Source organism: Malus domestica, chromosome 02 (assembly GCF_042453785.1).
Source record: "Malus domestica chromosome 02, GDT2T_hap1".
Lineage (NCBI taxonomy): Eukaryota > Viridiplantae > Streptophyta > Magnoliopsida > Rosales > Rosaceae > Malus > Malus domestica.
In genome coordinates, this window is record NC_091662.1 from 9,446,633 (window position 1) to 9,467,261 (window position 20,629).

At 36.3% G+C, this 20,629-nt stretch overlaps 4 protein-coding genes across 5 annotated transcripts; 3 read left to right on the top strand and 1 right to left on the bottom strand.

The window, feature by feature from the left end:
* Positions 1-2,533: 2,533 nt before the first annotated feature.
* Positions 2,534-5,733, top strand: LOC139192662 (F-box/LRR-repeat protein At3g03360-like). The gene is made up of 4 exons (XM_070814976.1): positions 2,534-3,694; positions 3,791-3,937; positions 4,367-4,808; positions 5,610-5,733. The coding sequence occupies exons 1-3, from the start codon at positions 2,663-2,665 to the stop codon at positions 4,529-4,531; spliced, it is 1,344 nt and encodes a 447-aa protein (XP_070671077.1). The 5' UTR covers positions 2,534-2,662; the 3' UTR covers positions 4,532-4,808; positions 5,610-5,733.
* A 390-nt stretch (positions 5,734-6,123) lies between these two features.
* On the top strand, positions 6,124-9,011 carry LOC103455758 (pentatricopeptide repeat-containing protein At2g17670). 2 transcript variants are annotated; one of them, XM_008395349.4, is made up of 2 exons: positions 6,124-7,634; positions 8,347-9,011. In XM_008395349.4, the coding sequence occupies exon 1, from the start codon at positions 6,234-6,236 to the stop codon at positions 7,629-7,631; it is 1,398 nt and encodes a 465-aa protein (XP_008393571.2). In that variant the 5' UTR covers positions 6,124-6,233; the 3' UTR covers positions 7,632-7,634; positions 8,347-9,011. The 2 variants fall into 2 exon arrangements, with proteins under 2 accessions (XP_008393571.2, XP_017179562.2); XM_017324073.3 differs by lacking the exon at positions 8,347-9,011 and adding an exon at positions 7,726-7,951 and having other exon boundaries at positions 6,141-7,634.
* A 1,979-nt stretch (positions 9,012-10,990) lies between these two features.
* LOC103400499 (uncharacterized) lies at positions 10,991-11,884 on the top strand. The gene has a single exon (XM_008339160.4). It carries the CDS (start codon positions 10,991-10,993, stop codon positions 11,882-11,884), a length of 894 nt encoding a protein of 297 aa, XP_008337382.1.
* A 6,839-nt stretch (positions 11,885-18,723) lies between these two features.
* Positions 18,724-19,599, bottom strand: LOC103400510 (uncharacterized). The gene has a single exon (XM_008339170.4). The coding sequence runs from the start codon at positions 19,597-19,599 to the stop codon at positions 18,724-18,726; it is 876 nt and encodes a 291-aa protein (XP_008337392.2).
* Positions 19,600-20,629: the final 1,030 nt, after the last annotated feature.

The window sequence follows — 20,629 nt, forward strand, 5'->3', positions numbered from 1 at the left end:
AATGCTACTCTTGTCATATTTTTATATCATATTTGTAGTTGTACTCTTCTTTAATAGAGATAGAATGCACTTGTGTTGGTACGTCCTATTTTTATTAGCGAGATAATACAAATATAATATGAAAAATGTAATAATTGTAGAATTATTCCTAAATATATAGTCTTAAACTATACCTAAGGCTCCGAACATATGAAAACATAAAGGAGATAAACAAGAGGATAATTGCTTATAAAGGAAAAACAAGAGGGAGAGTGCAAAATAACTATTTTTGGCTATAACAAAGTCCTTATGTTGAATCATTTTTGTAATCATTTTTTTTGTCTCATTGTGTAAAAAAAAAATTTAATCATTTTATTAAAAAAAATTATTATGTAGAGATGATATTTAAAGGTGATTATTATTTTTTTATTATACAAACGATATTATCGTCACTGAGGGAAATTGAGTTTAACCTCACAATGAGCTAACAATACAGTGGTTCAACTTCACCTTTAGCAAGAATCGAACCTGAGATCTCTCACTGACAAATGAAGAGAAATACTATTTGACGAGAATCAAACTTAAAACCTCTCATTTACATGTAAAAAAAGAAAAACTATTAAAGTGGCATATTTAAAGAGTGACTTGAAGGTATAAAGAAAAGTTTAAAGAGGAAGGTATCCAGCTTTCCGTTTCCTCCATGTCTCTTTTTTTCTGCATGTTAGCTTCTCTAGTAAGCTCGAGTATCCATTTTCCAACCCCAACACCCTCCCCACATTTCCGGCTGTCCACGTTGGCCAATCATCACCTGAGCCACTCTCAACCCTCACCACGGTGCCAACCCCTCCACCACCACCCCCACCACCTCCTCCTCCTCTCTCCGATCTCCCCAAATTCCAGTTACGAAATCCTAAAAACAAGTAAGTTCCCTTCTTCCTCGCTATTTAACATTATCTAGTTTATTTGATATCTTCCATGAATTTATATTTTATCGCCTATGAAATCCACGAATATTAAGTACTTAGTTACATTTAGCGTTTTTGAAAATTATAAAAATTAGTTTCAAATCGATTATCAAGTAATTTAGCTGCTAAACTGACTGGCATATGATAGGATTTTTAACATCTATGCAAATAGGGTCAAAATCACATGAAATACTTGCAAGAATACAAGGATATTGTAGTATAGATGCTCATGCAAGGTCGTTTTCCTCGATGACTATTTGGATAATTTATGTAGAAACAATTCCTAATTAAATACTTAGAATTAAAACTTGAGAAAAGAGAGTTTGAGAGTGGATAATATTAAAAAACGAATTTTAAACAAAGACTAAAATAATCGAAGAAAAGAGTTTTAAATACCAATTTATAAAGGCACTAAGGTTCCACCATCACCTAACAATCCTATGAATTGCTACCAATTACTTACGATTTACACATGCCACTTCGAAGGTTAGGTTTTCCTAATATATATTCTCCTCGTGATGTTCAAGCAAGAACGTATATCTAACATGCAATCCGTCTGTGATATTCAGATCAAATATGAACATGCAAGACTCATTAAGTTTTATGAAAACCTTTTGAAGAACCATGCAACCCCTAAGAACGTGATATTCACCTTAGATGAAATTAAAATTATCAATCACAAGAAGCAATACTCAATCCTCCGGTGATATTCCGACCGAATTGCATCCAATTACTTGTCTAAACATCCTAATGGTGGCCAATCATCAAGATAATAAGATAGTTTAAAACGGCAATCAATAATTCAAAGTATGCATGGTTTCGCCCTAGCAAAAAGAATTAGTTATGCATATTCATAATTGAAATCATAGAAAATATTATTAAAAATAAAAGGAATGAAAGCATCTTAAAGTAGAAAATCTCCAAGAACCATAGCCAAGTTCTTTGTCTCTGAAATTGAATAATAATAAGCGTCCTCAAAAACTGTAGACGGCCAAAGCAATATATTTGCTCAGCCCTTACAAACCCTAAGACCTTGGTTTCTTATTCCAACTAGGAAACTAAGAAAAAATAATAAAAATATCTTAGAAAATAAAACCCTAATATCTGCCAAGTACTTGTCCAGCCACGTTTTAGTCTCAGATCTCCTCCAAATCCGGCCCAAGATAGGTTGTTTTAAAGATAAGGACGTTCCAAACACATCTCCAGAAGGCCACGAAACCATCCGAGGTTATCTTAGGCTCCAAAAACGCAATTTAATCCCACAAATGTCATTTTCCAGCACCGCGCATCACTCCTTTATTTTATCGCCAAAAAATAATCGCTTGATGGAAAAATCCCAAATTTTGATACGACCAAGCTAAGTGACTCACGAACGTCTTCCAACTAGAATTACTCCAAAATTCGTCCATTTGACCACGTTTTTCTCCAGAGGAAGTCGAAAGTCCTATATTGAAAATACAATTCAAAGTATCAAAATTCTTCCAAAATATTAACCAAAATATACTAAAAATAGGGTTAAATATATAATATAAAATTCACTTATCAGCATACTTACTGACTGACTGGTTCTTTGTAGATTTTGCTAATTTGCCTCAGAATCTGCAGCTTATCTGACTAAATTGTTCCAGTATTTAGTTCAATAGTTAGCAAATCGAAGAAGGTTCGATGGAAATTCCAACTGCATCAACATATGATAAAAAACAAGATAAAACTCTCCAATGAATTTGGGTGATAAGGGAGAAACAAGTAATCATTTGGAGGATCGGATTGGTCAACTGCCGGACGCGATTCTGATTAACATCATTTCCCCTTTGAGGATTAAGGAAGTAGCAAGGACTAGTGTCCTCTCTAAGAGGTGGAGATATTTGTGGACACATGTTACACGTCTCAACTTTGCTCATCATGATGGTGAACATCTACGTACCTCCATAAGGACCACAACAGTTAATCCGTCAGAGAGACGTCGTCTAGAAGAAGCGACCAACAGAAGACAACGAATCCGGCAATCGCACCAGGGTTTAACACCTTTAAACTTAGGTGAATTCAGAGGTGGTTCTTCCTCAGCAGGTTCCGGTTCAAGATCTAGGCACCCCGATGGGATTCCAAGACAAATTGACCCACCATCACCACCACCGTGTACGGTGGTGACCGAAGTCCTGCGATCGCATCAGGGTCCAACCATAGATGGAGTCAGAATTTGTGGATCTTGCTATAGCTCGGATAATGTCGATGATTTTATCAAATTTGCAATTCAAAAGAAAGTTCAATGGCTTGAGATATACCAATCGATAGAAAAAAAGGCCAAGTCTTGGGAGAAGCCTTTCAACAACCCTTTTGGTGTTTCACGCATTAAGTCCCTTAGACACCTCTCTTTGATGTGCATGCCTATAACTGATGAAGTTGTTGGGCTGGTTGTATCCGAATGTCAACTTCTTGAACACCTCAGTATTTTTGGCTCAAGCGATCTTTATGCTGTGAAAGCAGTTGGTTCATCACTCCGGTTGAAGTTCCTACAAATAAGTTATTGCGGTGGCATAGTCAGAGTTGATATTTCTGCCCCTAATCTTGTGTCATTTATATATCCCAAACCAAATGTGTATAGAAGAGGAATTCTTTTGAAACATGCACCCAAGCTCGTCAACGTATCTCTCTCAGAAGACGAACCTGATAGTATTACCAAACATCTTCTGTCGATATCAGATCGACTTTCATGCCTACAGACTCTCGACCTGTGGATGAATCTGAGAAGGGTTAGACTCTCAACCTGTTATTTACTTTAAAATTTTCCTAGCTTCTTGTACTTGTTGGCTGATCATTTTCAAGTTTCTTGTGTTCCTGTCTTTCAGACAAATATTATGCTCCCACAATTTCCAGACTTAACTAGTCTCAAAGACTTGTCGTTGATTATACATGCCCAAAATAATGGGCAAAGTCTCCTGGATTTGACTTCCTTGTTAGAGCAATCTCCTTTCTTGCAGAGATTAACATTGAAGGTAAAAATCAATACATCTATTAGAGTGGTTTATGTCATCGCAAAGCGTCTATCACATTTGTACAAGTCATATTTTGATCCTCTACTTTTCAAATAGATTAATGTGATCATCAACCTTGTATTACTGATAATTCCGTTGTTCATATAGAAAGGGAAAGTTCGTTTCATCAGTATAGTTTACGAGTTTTCAGGATTTGAGAATGTAGTAAGTGAAGGTGTTCAATTTTTTTCTTTACTGAATTAAACTTCTGCATGTTTTGAACTTTTGATACAAGCGATACTGGGGAGGAGAAATCAAACTCGAGACCTTGGGTATGAGGGTGGATGCTCTTAACCAACTAAACTGCACGCCATTTTTTCTCAAAATTTTGCATGTTTAAGTAACTTGTCGTCAGAAGATTAATATGATTGTGGTATGCCCCTCTTGCAGATACAATGGGGACTTGTTTGCGATGGTTATACGAGAAACATGCAGGAGATTAAAAGATGTCCTCATCAATGCCTTAAGGAGGTGAGATTTTCTGGGTTCATTGGGATGGGCGGGTCAACTATCGATACGGAGTTTGCCATATGTACCTGTTGGAAAATGCTGTAGTACTGGAAAAGTTTATCATAGAACTTGAAAAGGTCAAATTAGGTATATGGCCCAATATACGGCCCAAATTTGCTACACCGGAGGAGAAATTAGAAGCAACAAGGGAGCATGCTTTGCAGCTAATTGGAACACAACTACCACCAGGAGCCGAGGTGGTTATCATATAAGCCCCTTCATTTACCTGTTTTTGCAGCATACTTGAAGCTCTTTTTAGTCTGCAACATTGTATAATTCGTAGTTTGCAAGTTTGTAATTACTGATCATGTAATCTATTAGGGTGCGTTTGTTGCACCGGACTAACTCGGACTGGACTAGCTTTAGGAACTAAGCTGGATTAGCTTATACTAGACTAAGCTGGACTGATTAGCGTTAGGTATAATGCAGGACTAAAAAAAAGAATAGTTACCAACTATAATTTTATATCATTAAATACACATTTTATTATTAACTCAATAATATTTTATTTTTTATTCAAACTTTTTCTTTGTGTTTGTGTCTGGAACAGTCTCCTCTCCCTGGGAGTTCATTCTTTTCTTCCTCGTAAGTGCCGTTCCCCAACACTCATTTTTTCCTGCAAAACAATATCCTTCAAAGCGATTTTTCCTACAAAATCGTCCCTAAAGTTACTCTCTCCTCTGCCTCTCCATTTTTCTTTGTACCAAAGCTACTCTCTCCCTTTCTCTATCCATTTCTCAGGAATTTTCTGGGAAAATAATTTTTTTTTGGAATTTTCTAGGAATTATTGGGAATAAGGAAGAATTTTTATATGGGGATTGTTGTTTTTGTTTTGAATTTTTGTTTTAATTTTGGTGTTGAGATTTAGGCAGTGGGTGGGCTGTGTTTCAGATCTGGGAAAGAGAGAAGCAGATAGATGGGCAAGGGAGAGAGAAGCAGATGAAGCAGAGCAAGGGAGAGAAGCGGACGAAGAGAAGCAGATGGAGTGAAGTCCTTTGTCGAGGCGAGTCCTGGCTAGTCCCACTAAAGGTTGTCCTGCTGCGTAACAAACACAGTATTGCTCTGAGTTTAGTCCAGTCCAGTCCAATCCTACTTAGTGAGGGCAAACAAACGTCCCCTTAAGGTTATGAGTTATGCATAATCTTGGTTTGTTGATGTCTTTTTACCCATATTTATTTACTAATTTTGACATTTTGTGAAGAATGCTACTAGATTTACCTACATGTCATATTTGCACGCCCATTCTTCCTTAATGAAAATGCTTATAGCAAATTTTATATAAGGCAGGTCGAGTCGGAAAATATGATAACTGTAGTCTGAAATAGTGCGTGAAATTTTTTCCGATCGATTTTTTTTTTTGGAAATATTGGAAAAATTAGAGAAATTATGAAAGTAGGGGTGAAGTCTAAACTTCACAAGATGTCGGAGGAACTTTTTAATTTCAGCTAAAATCAATATATTTTGTCAATATTTTTGACATCTCAATTAAAAATTAACAAACTCCCATATGTCATTCTATAAAGTTTCATTTTAAATGTCTACATTTTTTAGCAAATATCCATCATTTTCATCGAAAGCCACTAATATCATATCTATCGATATTCATTGCAGTTTACGACGTGTCGTCCAAAATACAAGTCTTTAGAGCCCCCACCCCAACACAAAATCCCCAAATCTCAAACCCCTGCAAAACCCTAACCTGTTCAACCTCACAGACCTATCCTCGACGAAGAAATCTAAACCCTAAATGGGGAAAATCCCACCATCTCTGCGCTCATCAGTTTCAACCTCCATCATCAAAAAGCCACAATCTTTAATCCCAAACGAATCCCCATCTCGCAAGCCCCATAACTTTCCCAAGAAACCCACCAGGAAAATCCCACCCCAACTTTCCGAGAAAACCCAGGAACCCACCTCCTTCCGCAACCCCTTCACCTCCCCAAACATCTCCGACGCCAAGAGTGTCTTCACCTCCATCGTCGCCGCCACGAAATCCCCACTCGACCTCCGCGTCCACAACGCCCTGCTCCAATCCTACGCCGCAATCTCCACCGTCAACGACTCCATATCTCTCTTCAACCACATGATCAAAACACACCCTGCGTTCTCCCCCGACAAATCGACCTACCATGTTTTGCTCTCCCAGTCCTGCAAAGCAGGGGATGAGACACTGGGGTCCGTACACCAGGTACTCAACTTTATGCTCACCAATGGCTTCAGTCCCGATAAGGTCACCACAGATATCGCTGTCCGGTCACTCTGTTCTGCCGGTAATGTTGACCTCGCTGTTGAATTGGTTAAAGAAATGGCGATGAAAAACGCAGCCCCGGACAGTTATACATACAATTTTCTGGTGAAGTGTCTCTGCAAGTCGAGATCTGTGAGTAGTGTTTATGAGTTTATTGAAAGTATGAAAAGTTCTTTGAATTTAAAGCCTGATCTTGTCACTTATACTATTTTGATTGACAATGTGACGAATAGAGAGAATTTACGCGAGGCGACTAAGTTAGTGGAAATGTTAGCTGAGGAGGGATTTAAGCCTGATTGCTATATTTACAATACAATTATGAAAGGTTTTTGTAAATTGAATTTGGGCAAAGAGGCAGTTGATGTTTTCAAGAAAATGAAGGAGGAGGGCGTGGAGCCTGATCTTGTAACGTATAATACTTTGATTTTTGGGTTATCGAAATGTGGAAGGATTATGGAGGCTAAGAAGTATCTGGGTGTCATGGTGGAAATGGGACATTTCCCGGATGCGGTGACATACACTTCATTGATGAATGGAATGTGTCGGAAGGGGGATGTCTTGGGTGCAATGGAGTTGTTGGAGGAGATGCAAGCACAGGGGTGCCAACCAAATGTTTGCACGTATAATACGTTGCTTCATGGATTATGCAAGTCAAAACTTTTAGAGAAAGGGTTAGAATTGTATGGGCTGATGAAAGAATGTGGGATGAAGCTTGATACAGCTTCTTATGCTACACTTGTGAGGGCACTTTGTAGGGAGGGTAGGGTTGCAGATGCTTACGAAGTGTTTGATTATGCAGTTGAGAGTAAGAGTGTAACTGATGTTGCTGCTTACACGACTTTGGAGGGTACACTGAAGTGGCTTAAGAAAGCAAGGGAGCAAGGTCTTGCTGTCTAACTGGTATTTCCTCTAATTTGTACAACTATGTTTGCTTGGCGAATTCTAATAGTTTTTGAATGTCCTGTGATTTCATTTATCTTTGTAACTGAAGGTGCTGGTGTAATGTTATCAATTCCCGTATTGGCAGAAGTGCTCTATGACATATACAAAGCTTGGATTTTGCTGTTGTTTCAGCTTGATTGTTTTCAGTGACATCTATGTTTGTTTAATGTTGATTTGAAAAGAGATATTACACAGATTTAAAAGTGCTGTAGTGAATTGTGAGTATTCGTTTTCCATTTTGGCAACACTTGAAAATGCAGAATTTTTTTTTCCTATGTGGTATGCCAAAGTTATTTTGATTTGTATGCTTTCTAGTTTCCTAGGTTTAGATCATTTTCAAATTGAATTAGGTTGTTAAATTGGAAATCAGAGTTTGTCATCTTGGTTTGACTGCAATCCCGACTTTGAACTCCCTTTGATGGTGGAAATTGAAAGTGTAGAACTATTTTAACATCAATGCTTATTTTTAGTACTTGATGTCCAAAACATAACCATGATGTTTATGTGTCTTTCGCTACTTGTGCAATGTGTACTAAGGCTAGATATGTTCTCAAAATAAGGTTAGAAATGTGAATTGTGATTTTTCTTTTCCAATTATCATGCAAGTAAGGCCTTCACCCTACAATGTCCTGACTAGATTGAAACACTTCTTGTTATTTTGGGCCACCAGTTTCGTTACAGGACTGTTGGAGGTTGTTTGAGTTGTCAACAATGGTCCCTGGTGAAGCAACAAGACTGCATGTAGGACGTTAGCAATCCCGAGTCTATCTTCACCAGGCCAAACGACTCTTCTGATGAACTGCAACAAAGACAAAATCCCCAACTGGAAAGCCCTGGACAGGAAGCCACTAGAATTTTCACACGTCTAGTCATTGGCTGTAAGATCTATACTAGATTTTGTGATGCTAATCATGCTACAAAGAGTTGCAATTTACAGGAAAGTTTGAGCATCCAGTGGAGCCAGAGTAAATGACGGGCATAATAATCTCCGGACGCTGAATTCCACCATTTTTGTATTCACCATCCAGACAAACATTTTACCCTCTTGACAGATATCCTCCAACAAAGTCCCCATGGTCGCAGACAAACTTCTCCACCGGATTCTGCATCAGACACTATCTGCTATTCGTTGTCGATGAGCTACTTCTGTGGAGCTGTAATTGTCTGCTGCTGTCCATACAAGTACAAAAATGGCCTTTCTTCTTGATTGGGTGGTTGCATGAAAAACTAGCTTGTACAAATTGAGTCAAAAGGCCTTTAAGAAAGGTTATCCAAATGATATCTGTCTGTTCAGATTTGCATTAACAATTGAGTGGGATGTCATTATTCCGAATATTTCTAATTCCCTAATCCTGGATAGTTGATGGTACATATTACTTCTCTATTCGACTTTTAACCACAAATAAACCCGAACATGGAGTACTTGAAGGTAATTGAAGACTTGGTGTAAAATCAAGTGCAGTATCGTTTTAGGATTTATGCAGCTGACCCTACTTAGCGGGGTAAGAATTCAGTTGTTGGTTTATGTTTTTAAAAGTAATTTCATCAAATAAACTGGAAAATTAGTAAACAAAAACAAAACTATAAAATCGACACTTCTAATGGGCAAATCCACACAAACAACTAAATAACTCACAATACAAGACCACCAAAACCCTGAAACAATCCAGAAGCCTAAATCATGTGAACTACAACTACATGAAGCGTGGCCACCATCAAACTCACTGCATCTAACCAAGAAATAACTATGGAACACTAGATGGAGATGGGGAAAATATGGTCTCCGGCGATCCAATAGGTTGTTCATTTATTTTAACTAATGTGATAAATCTAAACTATTTAATTTACTCTAACTTAGAGGAGGAGATTTATAACTTAGTTGCAAGTGGGTGGACGAATTGCCTTGACCAACTGACCTATTCATATTTGTGTCCTTGTTGTCTATTTAGTGAACACAAATAAGCAAAGGCAGAAAAGAGTGGCCTAAAAAATGCAACAAAGAGTGTAGCATTACTCTTTGTCTTTGATTTAGGGTTTGCTAGGTTTGCGTTCTTCCAACAACAATATGCAAAATGCATTTGATACAAACAATACAAGGTGCATTTTTAACTCCTGAGGTTTAGGCTCTTTTGTGACACTAATTGGCAACAACCTGCCGCCCCTCCTAACCCAAATATGTTTATCTATAATCCTAATTAAAAGGTGAATTAAAATAAGTGTCAAAATGTTTCATTGTCTCTGAATTAAAAATTGGGTCTATATGGTACACAAAACGATACAGAAATCAGTGATTAATTTACACAAAATGATAGGGAAATCAATGATTAATTGATTAGATGAACCTGGCCATTTTGGTTAGATGAACTTAGCTAATTACAATTATTATTAAGAAAAACTAATGAAAAGAGTTTGAAAACTTTGAGTTTTAATGATAAGGACAAAATAAAGGGTAAAGTGAATAGTACCATGATTGACTTTTTAGTGTAAAAATATGGTTTTTCGTTAAAGTGAACAGTACCGGGTGCTTTTCGTTAAAGTTCCCTTATTATTACTACCATAGCCAGCAAACCCTAGCTAGATTCTTGTATTTGAGGCGTATAGATTTATGCTTAAATCTTGTCTCAATGTTGTTGTTTTCTTTTGTTTTTAAACCTACTGATACCTTCCTTCGGCTTCTCTCCACTGACCAGCAAAGCACTTGCCAGCCTTTCATGTTCCATAAATAATCGATCCAAATGATTATATATGATTGAGTTCTGATTGTGGAGCAATTGTGCGGTGAATTTGAAACACGGTCATGTGACGTTATTGTTTTACTCAAATTATAACACGTGAATTTTTATATATTAATATATTTAGAAGTGTGAAATATCAACCACGTCGTTCACTCTTATTATAACTCGTGAAATGATACGTCATATGACTTATGTTTCCCGTGTCCATAAAATTTTGATAGAGAGAGAATGGGCAGGTAAATGATTGGGGGAGGCAAGGAGGCATACGGTTCACACGGCCTGTACATTGCTGTTTGCACATTGAGGGTCCAAAACCCTAAAAGAAATCAGACCTAAATTCATAAACTGAGTAAAAAAAGATGTGGAATTTGTGGGTTGTTGGCCAAATTTGATACAGGATCTTCAAATTGCAGGGCGATCACATGCCGACCGTACTGGGTTGGCACCAAAAAAGGACATAAATGTAATCCTCATAATTTGATGTTATATATAGAGATTTTGAGCGTTGAGGTTTTCCAAATTAGTTCAGGGTTTATTTCCAGTTTGTGTAAGAATATTACAGACTGTTTGCAAAAGTAAATGGCTGTTTCATTTGCATCCATAGTGCCTCTGAGGTCTATTAGCCTACCATCTAGGCTAAACCCTAAATCCCAAAAAATTGAGTCAGATTTAAACAAGTTAAAGGCTTCCAAATTTTCAAGTTCTCTAGTGAGTGAGGATCTTCTGGTGGGCTTGTCTGGTCTAGCAGAGTTGTACAATTGCATTGAGGAACTTGTTCTCTCTCCACTGACCCAACAAGCACTTCTCAACCAGCAGTGCAAAGCACTTGTGGAAGAAGCACTTGACGGGTCAGTAGGGTTGCTAGACTCATGTGCTAGTGCAAGAGACATACTCTTGACAATGAAGGAACATGTTCAGAACATCCAATCTGCATTGCGCAGGAGGACCGGAGCTTCAAGCATTGAAACCAGCGTTCATTCCTACATTTGCTTCCGAAAAAAGGCAAGGAAGAGCATTGCAAAGAGCCTCAGAGATTTGAAGAAAATGGAAACAAATCTTGGGTCATTCCATCTGTTGGATTGCGACTACAATGTACAAATAGTGCTTAAAATGTTAAGAGAATTAAGCGATGTAACAATTTCCGCATTTCAATCCCTTTTCATGTTTCTATCCATGCCTGAAACCAGCGCTAAGGGTAGCAAATGGTCATTGGTGCCGAAACTAATGGCAGCGAAATTCGCAGCCGCACAAAAAGACCAAAAGGTTTACAATGAAGTGGGAAGTGTTGATGTTGCTCTTTGCTCACTACGTGGTAATACCAGAAAGAGTGATCCCAAGACTGATGTGCAGGTGGTTCGGTGGAGACTAGACACACTTGATTGCAGCATATCTGGCCTTGAGGCTGGATTGGAAAGACTCTTCAGATGCCTATTGCAACATAGAGTGTCTCTACTTAATGTCCTTACACCTTGAAGCTCTAAGATATCTACAGAATCAGTCATGGCATCCACATTTTACAGGATTGTACCATGTTCAAGAACCATTTTGTACAATTGTTCCAAAGTTATAGAGAAATTCCAAAATTATATAGAATTCAATACATGGTATTATATATTCTTCTCACCTTATTTTGTGTTTTTATATGATTTGCACCAAGTATGTTCTATACGAATATCGTAGGGTTTCGATTCTAACATTTACAAACTTAAGTTAATTACTGAGTGCAAGTAAACTTTTTTGTTGAACTCGAATTATGTAAGATTGATTAGCTTTGAGCTAATGGGATCAATTATGTAGGTATTGTGAGTTAATTGAGCAAAATTGAATTTCATTAATAGAAAATTAGATTGTCATTATAAAATGACATTTTCTTTATTTAACTCTGGTGAAATTACATTTTGATTTAGGTCTTACGTTAGGTACAATCATAATTAGGGATGGCAACAGTTCAGTTTGGGGACATAAATGTTATATCTATCACTAACCGCAAATTAACCATCGTGTATTATCCATAACCATACCCGCCGGATAACGGATTCCTCATCGATTAACGTTTATATCCATCTTTGACAATACAAAAAATATATTCGTTCAATTAACTCATGATAATTTAGTAAATATTAATTTCGTCATTAAAATGAATGGATCTTGTGGAGCATAAAAATTAAAGTTAAACATTGATGATGTTGGCTGATCTTTGATATCTCTCATAAGTACCATTGAATTCTCATAGATTTTGATTCATATCAAGACTTATGAACTTTCCCGTAAAAGGCAACTCACATAATGCAATTTTTGTATTTACACTCAAAGTAAGGGATTTGGCGAATAATGAATATACATATGTGTGTGCACATGTGTATTTTAATACTTTAATATTATATATTATTCGATTCGAATTTGGGGACAGATATAAATTGGGGGCCCCTATGACCATATCCAAAACCATAACAAAATAATATTCACGGTTTTTGCCCATACCCAAAATATACCTGAATTTTCATATCCAAATCCAATCTATTCGGGCGATTATCCACGATTATCAAGTTTAACGATTAAAATTGTCATCCCTAATAATGTACCTAACCTTTTGGCAAAAAAGAAGGTACCTAACCAAAAGTAGGGGTGGGCACTTGGAACCAAAAACTGAAACCGAAACACGAACCAAATCGGATCGCACTGAATGGTTCAGTTTTGCGGTTTTGAAACGGTTTCGATTTTGAAACCAAACTGCAATGTAGAAAACGGTTTGGTTTCGGTTTTGGCTTTTGAAAACCGCACCAAAACACCAAAACCGAACCGTACCGCAAAAATTAATAAACATTTAATGAAATGTCCATATTAGATGTCATGCTTTAATTGGTTGTTTGTTAGAATTCATATATTTAGTATGGACTCAACCACACTAGAATATCATCATTCATCACTCAATGCATTGATTGTAAGAACTGTGCATTTGCTGCAAGTTTTTGGCTTCATAATTGCACTTATTTGATTTTAGGGAGCAAGGGTGCTCAGCTTAGAAAACATATTGATGCTACACTTGGCAACGGCAACCTAAGAGAATGCTTCCAAATGGAGAAGATTTAAATGAATGCCTTGCTGTCAACAGTTCTCTCGCACTCTCTCTCTCTCTCTATCTCTCTCTCTCTCACACACACACCCACATACACCCCACAAACTAGTGCCTGCCAATTTTTAGTTTGTTTCATCCATTATAAGGTTGATACGTGGTTAAAAGTTTTGTTTCATGTCAAAGAATTTATTTGATTTTAGGAGCTATGCATTTGCTGCTAGTTTGCTACACACAGTATCCCAATTTTAGATGAAATTAGATTATCAAAATACCCTTACTCAATGTATTGATTGTGGACATGGGTTCATAGATTAATATATTGTATGAAAATTGAAAAATGACACCGTCTTATGCGTAGATAAGTATAAATTTTAAACTGTACATTTTTTTCTTAAGAACCGAACCGAAACCATTTGAAACCGTACCGAACCAAACCACACGGTTTGGTTTCATTTCGGTTTTGGCTTCAAAACCGTACCGAACCAAACCGCAAAAGATTTCGATTTCAGTTCAATTTTAGTTTCACTCAAAACCGCACCGAACCAAACCATGTCCACCCCTAACCAAAAGGACAAAAATTAGAATCTAACACCACAGGGGTTAGCATACAAACTTATAAACTCATTCGTAAGTTAGCTCTTGATCTGGCGATACCTACCTAACTAACCGAATAAGGTCCAAATTCGAATACTCCTCTCAATCGGTGAAAAATACAATTCAACCAACGAAACGCCACAATCAATGTGCAAAAATTCACAAATATTGATCAAAATGCAATTTGGCTCAAACTGATTGGATCTAAGAATATTAATTAAGGAAAACTAATGAAAAGGGCTTGAAAACTTTGAGTTTTAATGATAAGGACAAAATAAAGGGTAAAGTGAATAGTACCAGGATTGATTTTTTAGTGTAAAAATGTGATTTTTCGTTAAAGTGAATAGTACCGGATGCTTTTCATTAAAGTTCCCTATTAATTATCACCAAATATTCACCCCCAACCTAACATGATGTATTTTCCAAAATAAAAACCTAACATGATGTATCCTCTAAATTTCAATGATTGAGGACTATATTTTATAGACATGGGTTTATGCCACCTATATAGAATATAAACTTTTTGGCATGCACTTGATCTGCCCATTAAAAACTTCTTGATTCTTGCTGAATCGAGAAAACCTATGTGAATGCAAGGGAGATAATCCACTATGCTATAGCATGAAAAGAAAAATGCAACATTATTGAGAGCACGTCGGCTAACCAATATAAAATTGTTAAACATGTATGCCTAACAAAATTAAGAAAATGACATCCATGCGTCACACTTATAATTTTTTGTGTGGACATGGTCAGTCCACGTGCAACTCATGAATTGATGCTGCTCTTGCTCATGGCTAGTTAATTTGGGTTTTGGCCCTTGGTGGAGTTGAATACGTAGTTAGCCCAGTAATGGGGCCCAAAGGCTAGGGATTTATTTTATTCAAGTTTTCACCCCCTCTCTGGCATGGAGAAAAAGAGGACTGAATTAAAACCACGAACATAATTAGAGCCTTATGTAATGGGGTGCATCAAATTCGTTAACTAAAGTTAGTCGAATTTGAGGTTTTACACTTACAAATAAAAAGAAATATTATTAGATTTTTCACTTATAAATATAGAGAAACTCTACTTATCAAACAGTCTAAACTCATAGATCAAACGAGACAAAACAAACAAACATGACAACAAAACTGATACCAACCAAAGCAAATTAAATTTTCAAGGATTGAACTTGTTCAGATACTAAGTTGAAAATTAGATTACTCTACAAATAAACAGGATATAAAACTAGAAAAAATAATACTCTATTAATCGAAAACAAAGAAACACTACAAGATTACCATGAAGACTACAAAACTCATTAAGACTACATTGTGACTAACTTATTATTCTACGAGTTACAATGTTTACTATTTAAACTAAAACATCCCCTGATCCCTAAAGGGTAAAAAAAAAATATAATCTTAAAACAAAAAGAAAAAAAAAATCATAACCTTAACCCACAAGAAAACCAATAAAACTAACAATAATACTAACATTAATTTTCCCACAAAATTTTTAACTAGTCTCTCCGAAGGAGTATTATCGAATACATACGATATCGATGTGCATGCATATGTTTAGTATAAATGAACTATACTATGGTTAAGTGCAAATGTTTTCTAATGATTTAAGCCTAAGGACAACTCTTTGTTCGATTGGCATGGATCATTTGCGTGCATGTGTGTAGTTTATTTCTTAATTTCCTATTAAAATCTAGTAATCAAGTGTTATCCAGCAAACTGAATTAGCATAAACGAATAAAATGAGTCTTTTCCATCTCTTTTGGCTTAGGATAAGCCCCTTCACATGTTGTCCATTTGTCTTCCTTATTATATCCCATGGTTGCCAAGCTGATAGGATCAACCATGCAGCTGAGCCGTTGGCCACCACATCACTTCATCGTCTGCATGACTATTAAACCACGTGGCGTGCAATCTATATAACTGGCCTTATGGGACGGCAAAATTATATACCCTTAAATTTAAATGGACGACGTGGACCTCCCCATGACTTCAAATTATGCATGGGATAACATTAGAAATATTCTGCTTATACTCATTGAATGTACGTGACGTATGAATATATAAACACATCTTTTGTGTAATTAATTGGTTTAGTAATAATAGCACTCTCACATGTTTCGGGAGTAAACATATATCAACTAGCTAGATAAAGGAAGATAGAATTAATACAGGGTTTATATAACTATAGGAGGAAGATATTTGTATATTTTAATTACTATTTGTGTTAAGCAGAGAATGGGGTTAATTTATGCACACTGCAGAGACAATGAACTGCGCTTCATTAATTATGAAGAACAACAAATTATATTAATGCATGTGTGTAATTTTATACAAAATGAGCATGTGGTTTTATCAAGTTTTGGTCTGATGTGTGAAGAATTGTAGCTTTTATCTTGACTGCGGGATTGAGATAATATATTTGTAAATTAATTTACTATTATATATATGTGAGGGAGAGAACTCATGATTAATATTACAGAAAATTAGTGCATGCTGAAAACTATCTAAAGGGGACAACAAGAATCATGTCACCACGGATATATAAATGTTTTCTTATTATATATATATATTAATTATGCATACAAAGGAGCATGTGATCGATGCTCAGAATTGTTTTCCAGCATTAAGCCGCCGACCCTGAAATATAATTTGTGTATTCATTTGTTTCAAGCATGATAATGTAGAGCTGAGCCAGCATCAATTTCCAATGCAGGAATGTGTTGTATCCGTAAAGAAGAATAGGAGGAATATCTACTGCCTTAATGCCTCCTTGTCTCCCAACTTACACCAACATCACCATCATATATCACGATACATTATACATATACACCTAGTTCCATATATAATTCAGTACCACACTGCATAGTTAAAGAACGGGCAATTTGCCAATTTGAACTAAACATCTATTATTATGATCGATTATGATTTATTCCAAGCCTCTTCAAGTATGATATGTTCATGGCCCGTAATAGCAAGGCTGGTGTCTAGCTAGTGCATGAAATGTTGAGCAAGCTCTATAGCTATGTACAAAAAAATTTAGGGGATGTTATCGATTCTCTTATTGAGATATTTTCAGCTCTTCTCATTTTGTAATGTTACACAACAATCAAAATCATTTAATTTATGATTTTACCATTTAAATATCAATTATTCTGCCAAAAACCAACCAAGTCAGAAATCATTTAACTACTCAATCAATGTTATCAAATTCTAGTGTCTAACTGGTTAGCATGGTATACCTATTTATTGGATAAACACTATATGAATAAACGATTTCAAATTTAGATGATTTTTAGCAAATTAATTTTTAAAAGATGATCTAGAAAATAAACAGCTCAATTCATTGTGCAACATTACAAAATTAAAAAGAAAACCCTGAAGATAAACGGAGAAGTTGCTATCATTCCTCAAATTTTAATTTAAATTAGTCATGACCCTCTTGGGTTCTCAGAAGCAAAACACATGCACTCATGGGATCGGCATGCAAAATTAACTAAAGTTTGAAAACCACTGCGTCAGACCGAGACATATGCATATGAGAAAACATTTTTGTACATCATACACGGTTTTTTAAAATAATCCATCAAATTGGTTGGGACTTAAGATGGATGGAAATATCAGTGATGAACTCATCGATCATCATGTATGATGTTGGGAATGTGCAACGTGAACAACAAGTGCAGCAGAATAATGTTGTAATGTTGTTCTTAATGGGCAGATGGGGACTGTACCCGATGTTCACGTTTTCAAGAATATGCAATGCATCATGGCACATGAACAACAAGTGCAGCAGAATAATGTAATGTTGTTCGTAATGGGCTGATGGAGACTGTACCCGCTGTTCACTTTTTCAAGAATGTGCAATGCACCATGGCATGATATAAATTTATAGAAAATACTAGAAATATCATCTTTTTAGATTATAAATATTGTTAAAAAATAATGCGAAAGTTGATGGTTAAGCGATTATTTTAATATTTAAATAAAGATTTCAATCAACACATATCATATATTTATAAAATATGATCTAAAAATGATCTCTCTAGCATCACCCTAAATTTATTACCAAACAATATATATAATAAATTACTCATCAATTATCTCATGTGCCTCAATGTGACTAAAGAAAGTGTCATTTGTCTTTTTTGTTGGCCAAGAAGGTTGCGGGGGCCGGCATTAGAAAGTTACAGGATGATGACATAACATTAGTTATCTGATCGAAGCCCTTTCATATGTATGAAATAAAGCTATAAGATGATGACATCCTTAGTTTTCTGATGCCTCTTGTTGAACAAGACAGCTGAAGAGAGGATGACGTAGGCAAGAATAAACCTCTTTAATGGTTTTCTTCCTGTTCCTAGAAAATCAAATTCCTCCAAAAGTTTCACTAGCCTTGCAAGTTGTTTAGGGTTTGCGATATTGATGCTTTTGGGATACAAATCACAAGACGATTACCTAAAAGATAAAGGAAAGAAATATCTTGATGTGATTCAAGGTGTCGATTCGATTGTATTTCATTGTATGGCTATACATTTAACAAATGTATCAAAAAGTGTTAATCCCAATGGAAACCCTAATAAAATGTGGATGCCTTAGAGGCTTTGAAACAAATAACTGCGGCCTTTTAAAACACATCATTGTGAGATTATGTTCAAAAGAAAAGCTCTTGTTTTAATCAAGCGCCTAAAAACGCTATCCAAACCATTCTCAAGGCCTTCAACGGTGACTTCCAAAGCCTTCAATTTTTTATGTGCGTTTTGAATCTTCTCAACATTAGCACCTTCTGTAGGAGCTGATGAAGATTTGCATAGAGAGTAGAGAGCAGCATCAACACCATCCAACTCATGGCCATTAATATCCTTATTCTGATCTTCACATGCTATCACTCCCTTGTGCATAAACTTTGATACCAAAGACCACTTCTTTGACCTTGGCTTTGAAACTGGAACTACTAGGAAGACCAATAGGGATTGAAAGATAGACATGTTCTTACCAAACACTTCTTTAAGAACTCGAGTCACCGCGGAAGCATGCTGATCTTGCTCTAGATGCTGTGATGCTTTGTTGTCTACTTGCTTCAGTGATGTGATCAATTTCTTGGCATCCTTCTTCATCTTCTTTCTGAAACAATTGTAATTTGCAATGCTGCTTTCTATGCTTGAGTCTCCCTTTCTCCTCCTAAGAGCAGATTGAAGGTCTCTAACATGTTCCTTGATTTGTGACATGACATCCCTTGTGATGCCACATATGTCCAAGAGCCTCAGTGATCCATCCAACAACTCATCCATACACTTCTCTTGTTGGTAATGAGAAAGGAGTTTTTGGGTTGATGCCATCTGTAAAAGATCATCCACACAATCATACAACTCCTCTAGTCCACATAGATCTTTGCAGATTGAAGCAAAAGATGAAGATGTTTGGAGCCTACTCAGCTCTTCTTCAACCCTAAGAGTGGTGGGGTGTGATCTTGAGGGTAGGCTGATTGATCTGACTTTGTACTTGGCAGCCATGGTTGAAGCTGTTCTTTATGTTTCACAAGAGCTCAAGTTTGAGGTTTTTGGTCTCACTATATCTTGGAATACGTTTATATATATTGATGAAAGGTGAGAGTGACAAGACTTTTGGGTTAATATGGAGAGCATGTTACTTTGTCACAATTTCAGGTAACATTATTGCTTAAATAATTTGAGGCCCCAATTGTTTGTGGCAAAAGCCTCACGAGTCATCACCGACTTTGCCCACATTGCCCTTCATTTTTAATTTATTGAACTGTGGCGGGCCAGTCCTCCAATCGGTGGCCTTGTATAGATTTTCTCAGTTATTTAAAAGATCCAACACCAAAGTTGCATAGATATAGAGATTTCGATCCATTGGGATAATTAAGATATGTAACATATTATTGTATGCACGAGTGACTTGTACTAGTCATGTCTCTATTAGACTTTTGGTAAATGTTTGCATAGAAGTCATGACTCATGACCACACTAGAAGTTGACGTGTAGACCTTGGGGACATTTGGTGCTCTCTATATTTGAGTCATTTCACCAAATCATTGATGTAGATTTCCTTATGAATTTTATTTAATATTCTGTACTTATTTTATGTATGGCTTTTCAATAGTTATGTGGTTGATATGTGTTAAGTTTATAACTACCAAATTAAGGAGAACCACAAAAAAAAAACCACATACAAAAGGAGTATAGAAGATTTGAACTTCAAGATTTTACGTTTGGAATATAGGTAGGAGAAGATCTTTGCTTGGCTCTGTCAGTTTAGTCACATCACCTAATCATCGGAGACTTCTTTTCCTTGGGTCGGAAAAATCATTCGAGAATAGTATTTTCTATTGAAACTAACTTTGCATAACTGCATTATAACAGACATCTGTAAACTATTGGTTTGAGTAAGTTTAGAGTTTAGGGTTAAGACATAGGAGGATTGAAGATATTGTTGGTGTGGTTTGGCTTACAAGCCAAAGGAGATGTGCCAGACCCATATCGAATGAGCAGTTTGTGTAAGTTTTCAGATCTAAGGAGTACA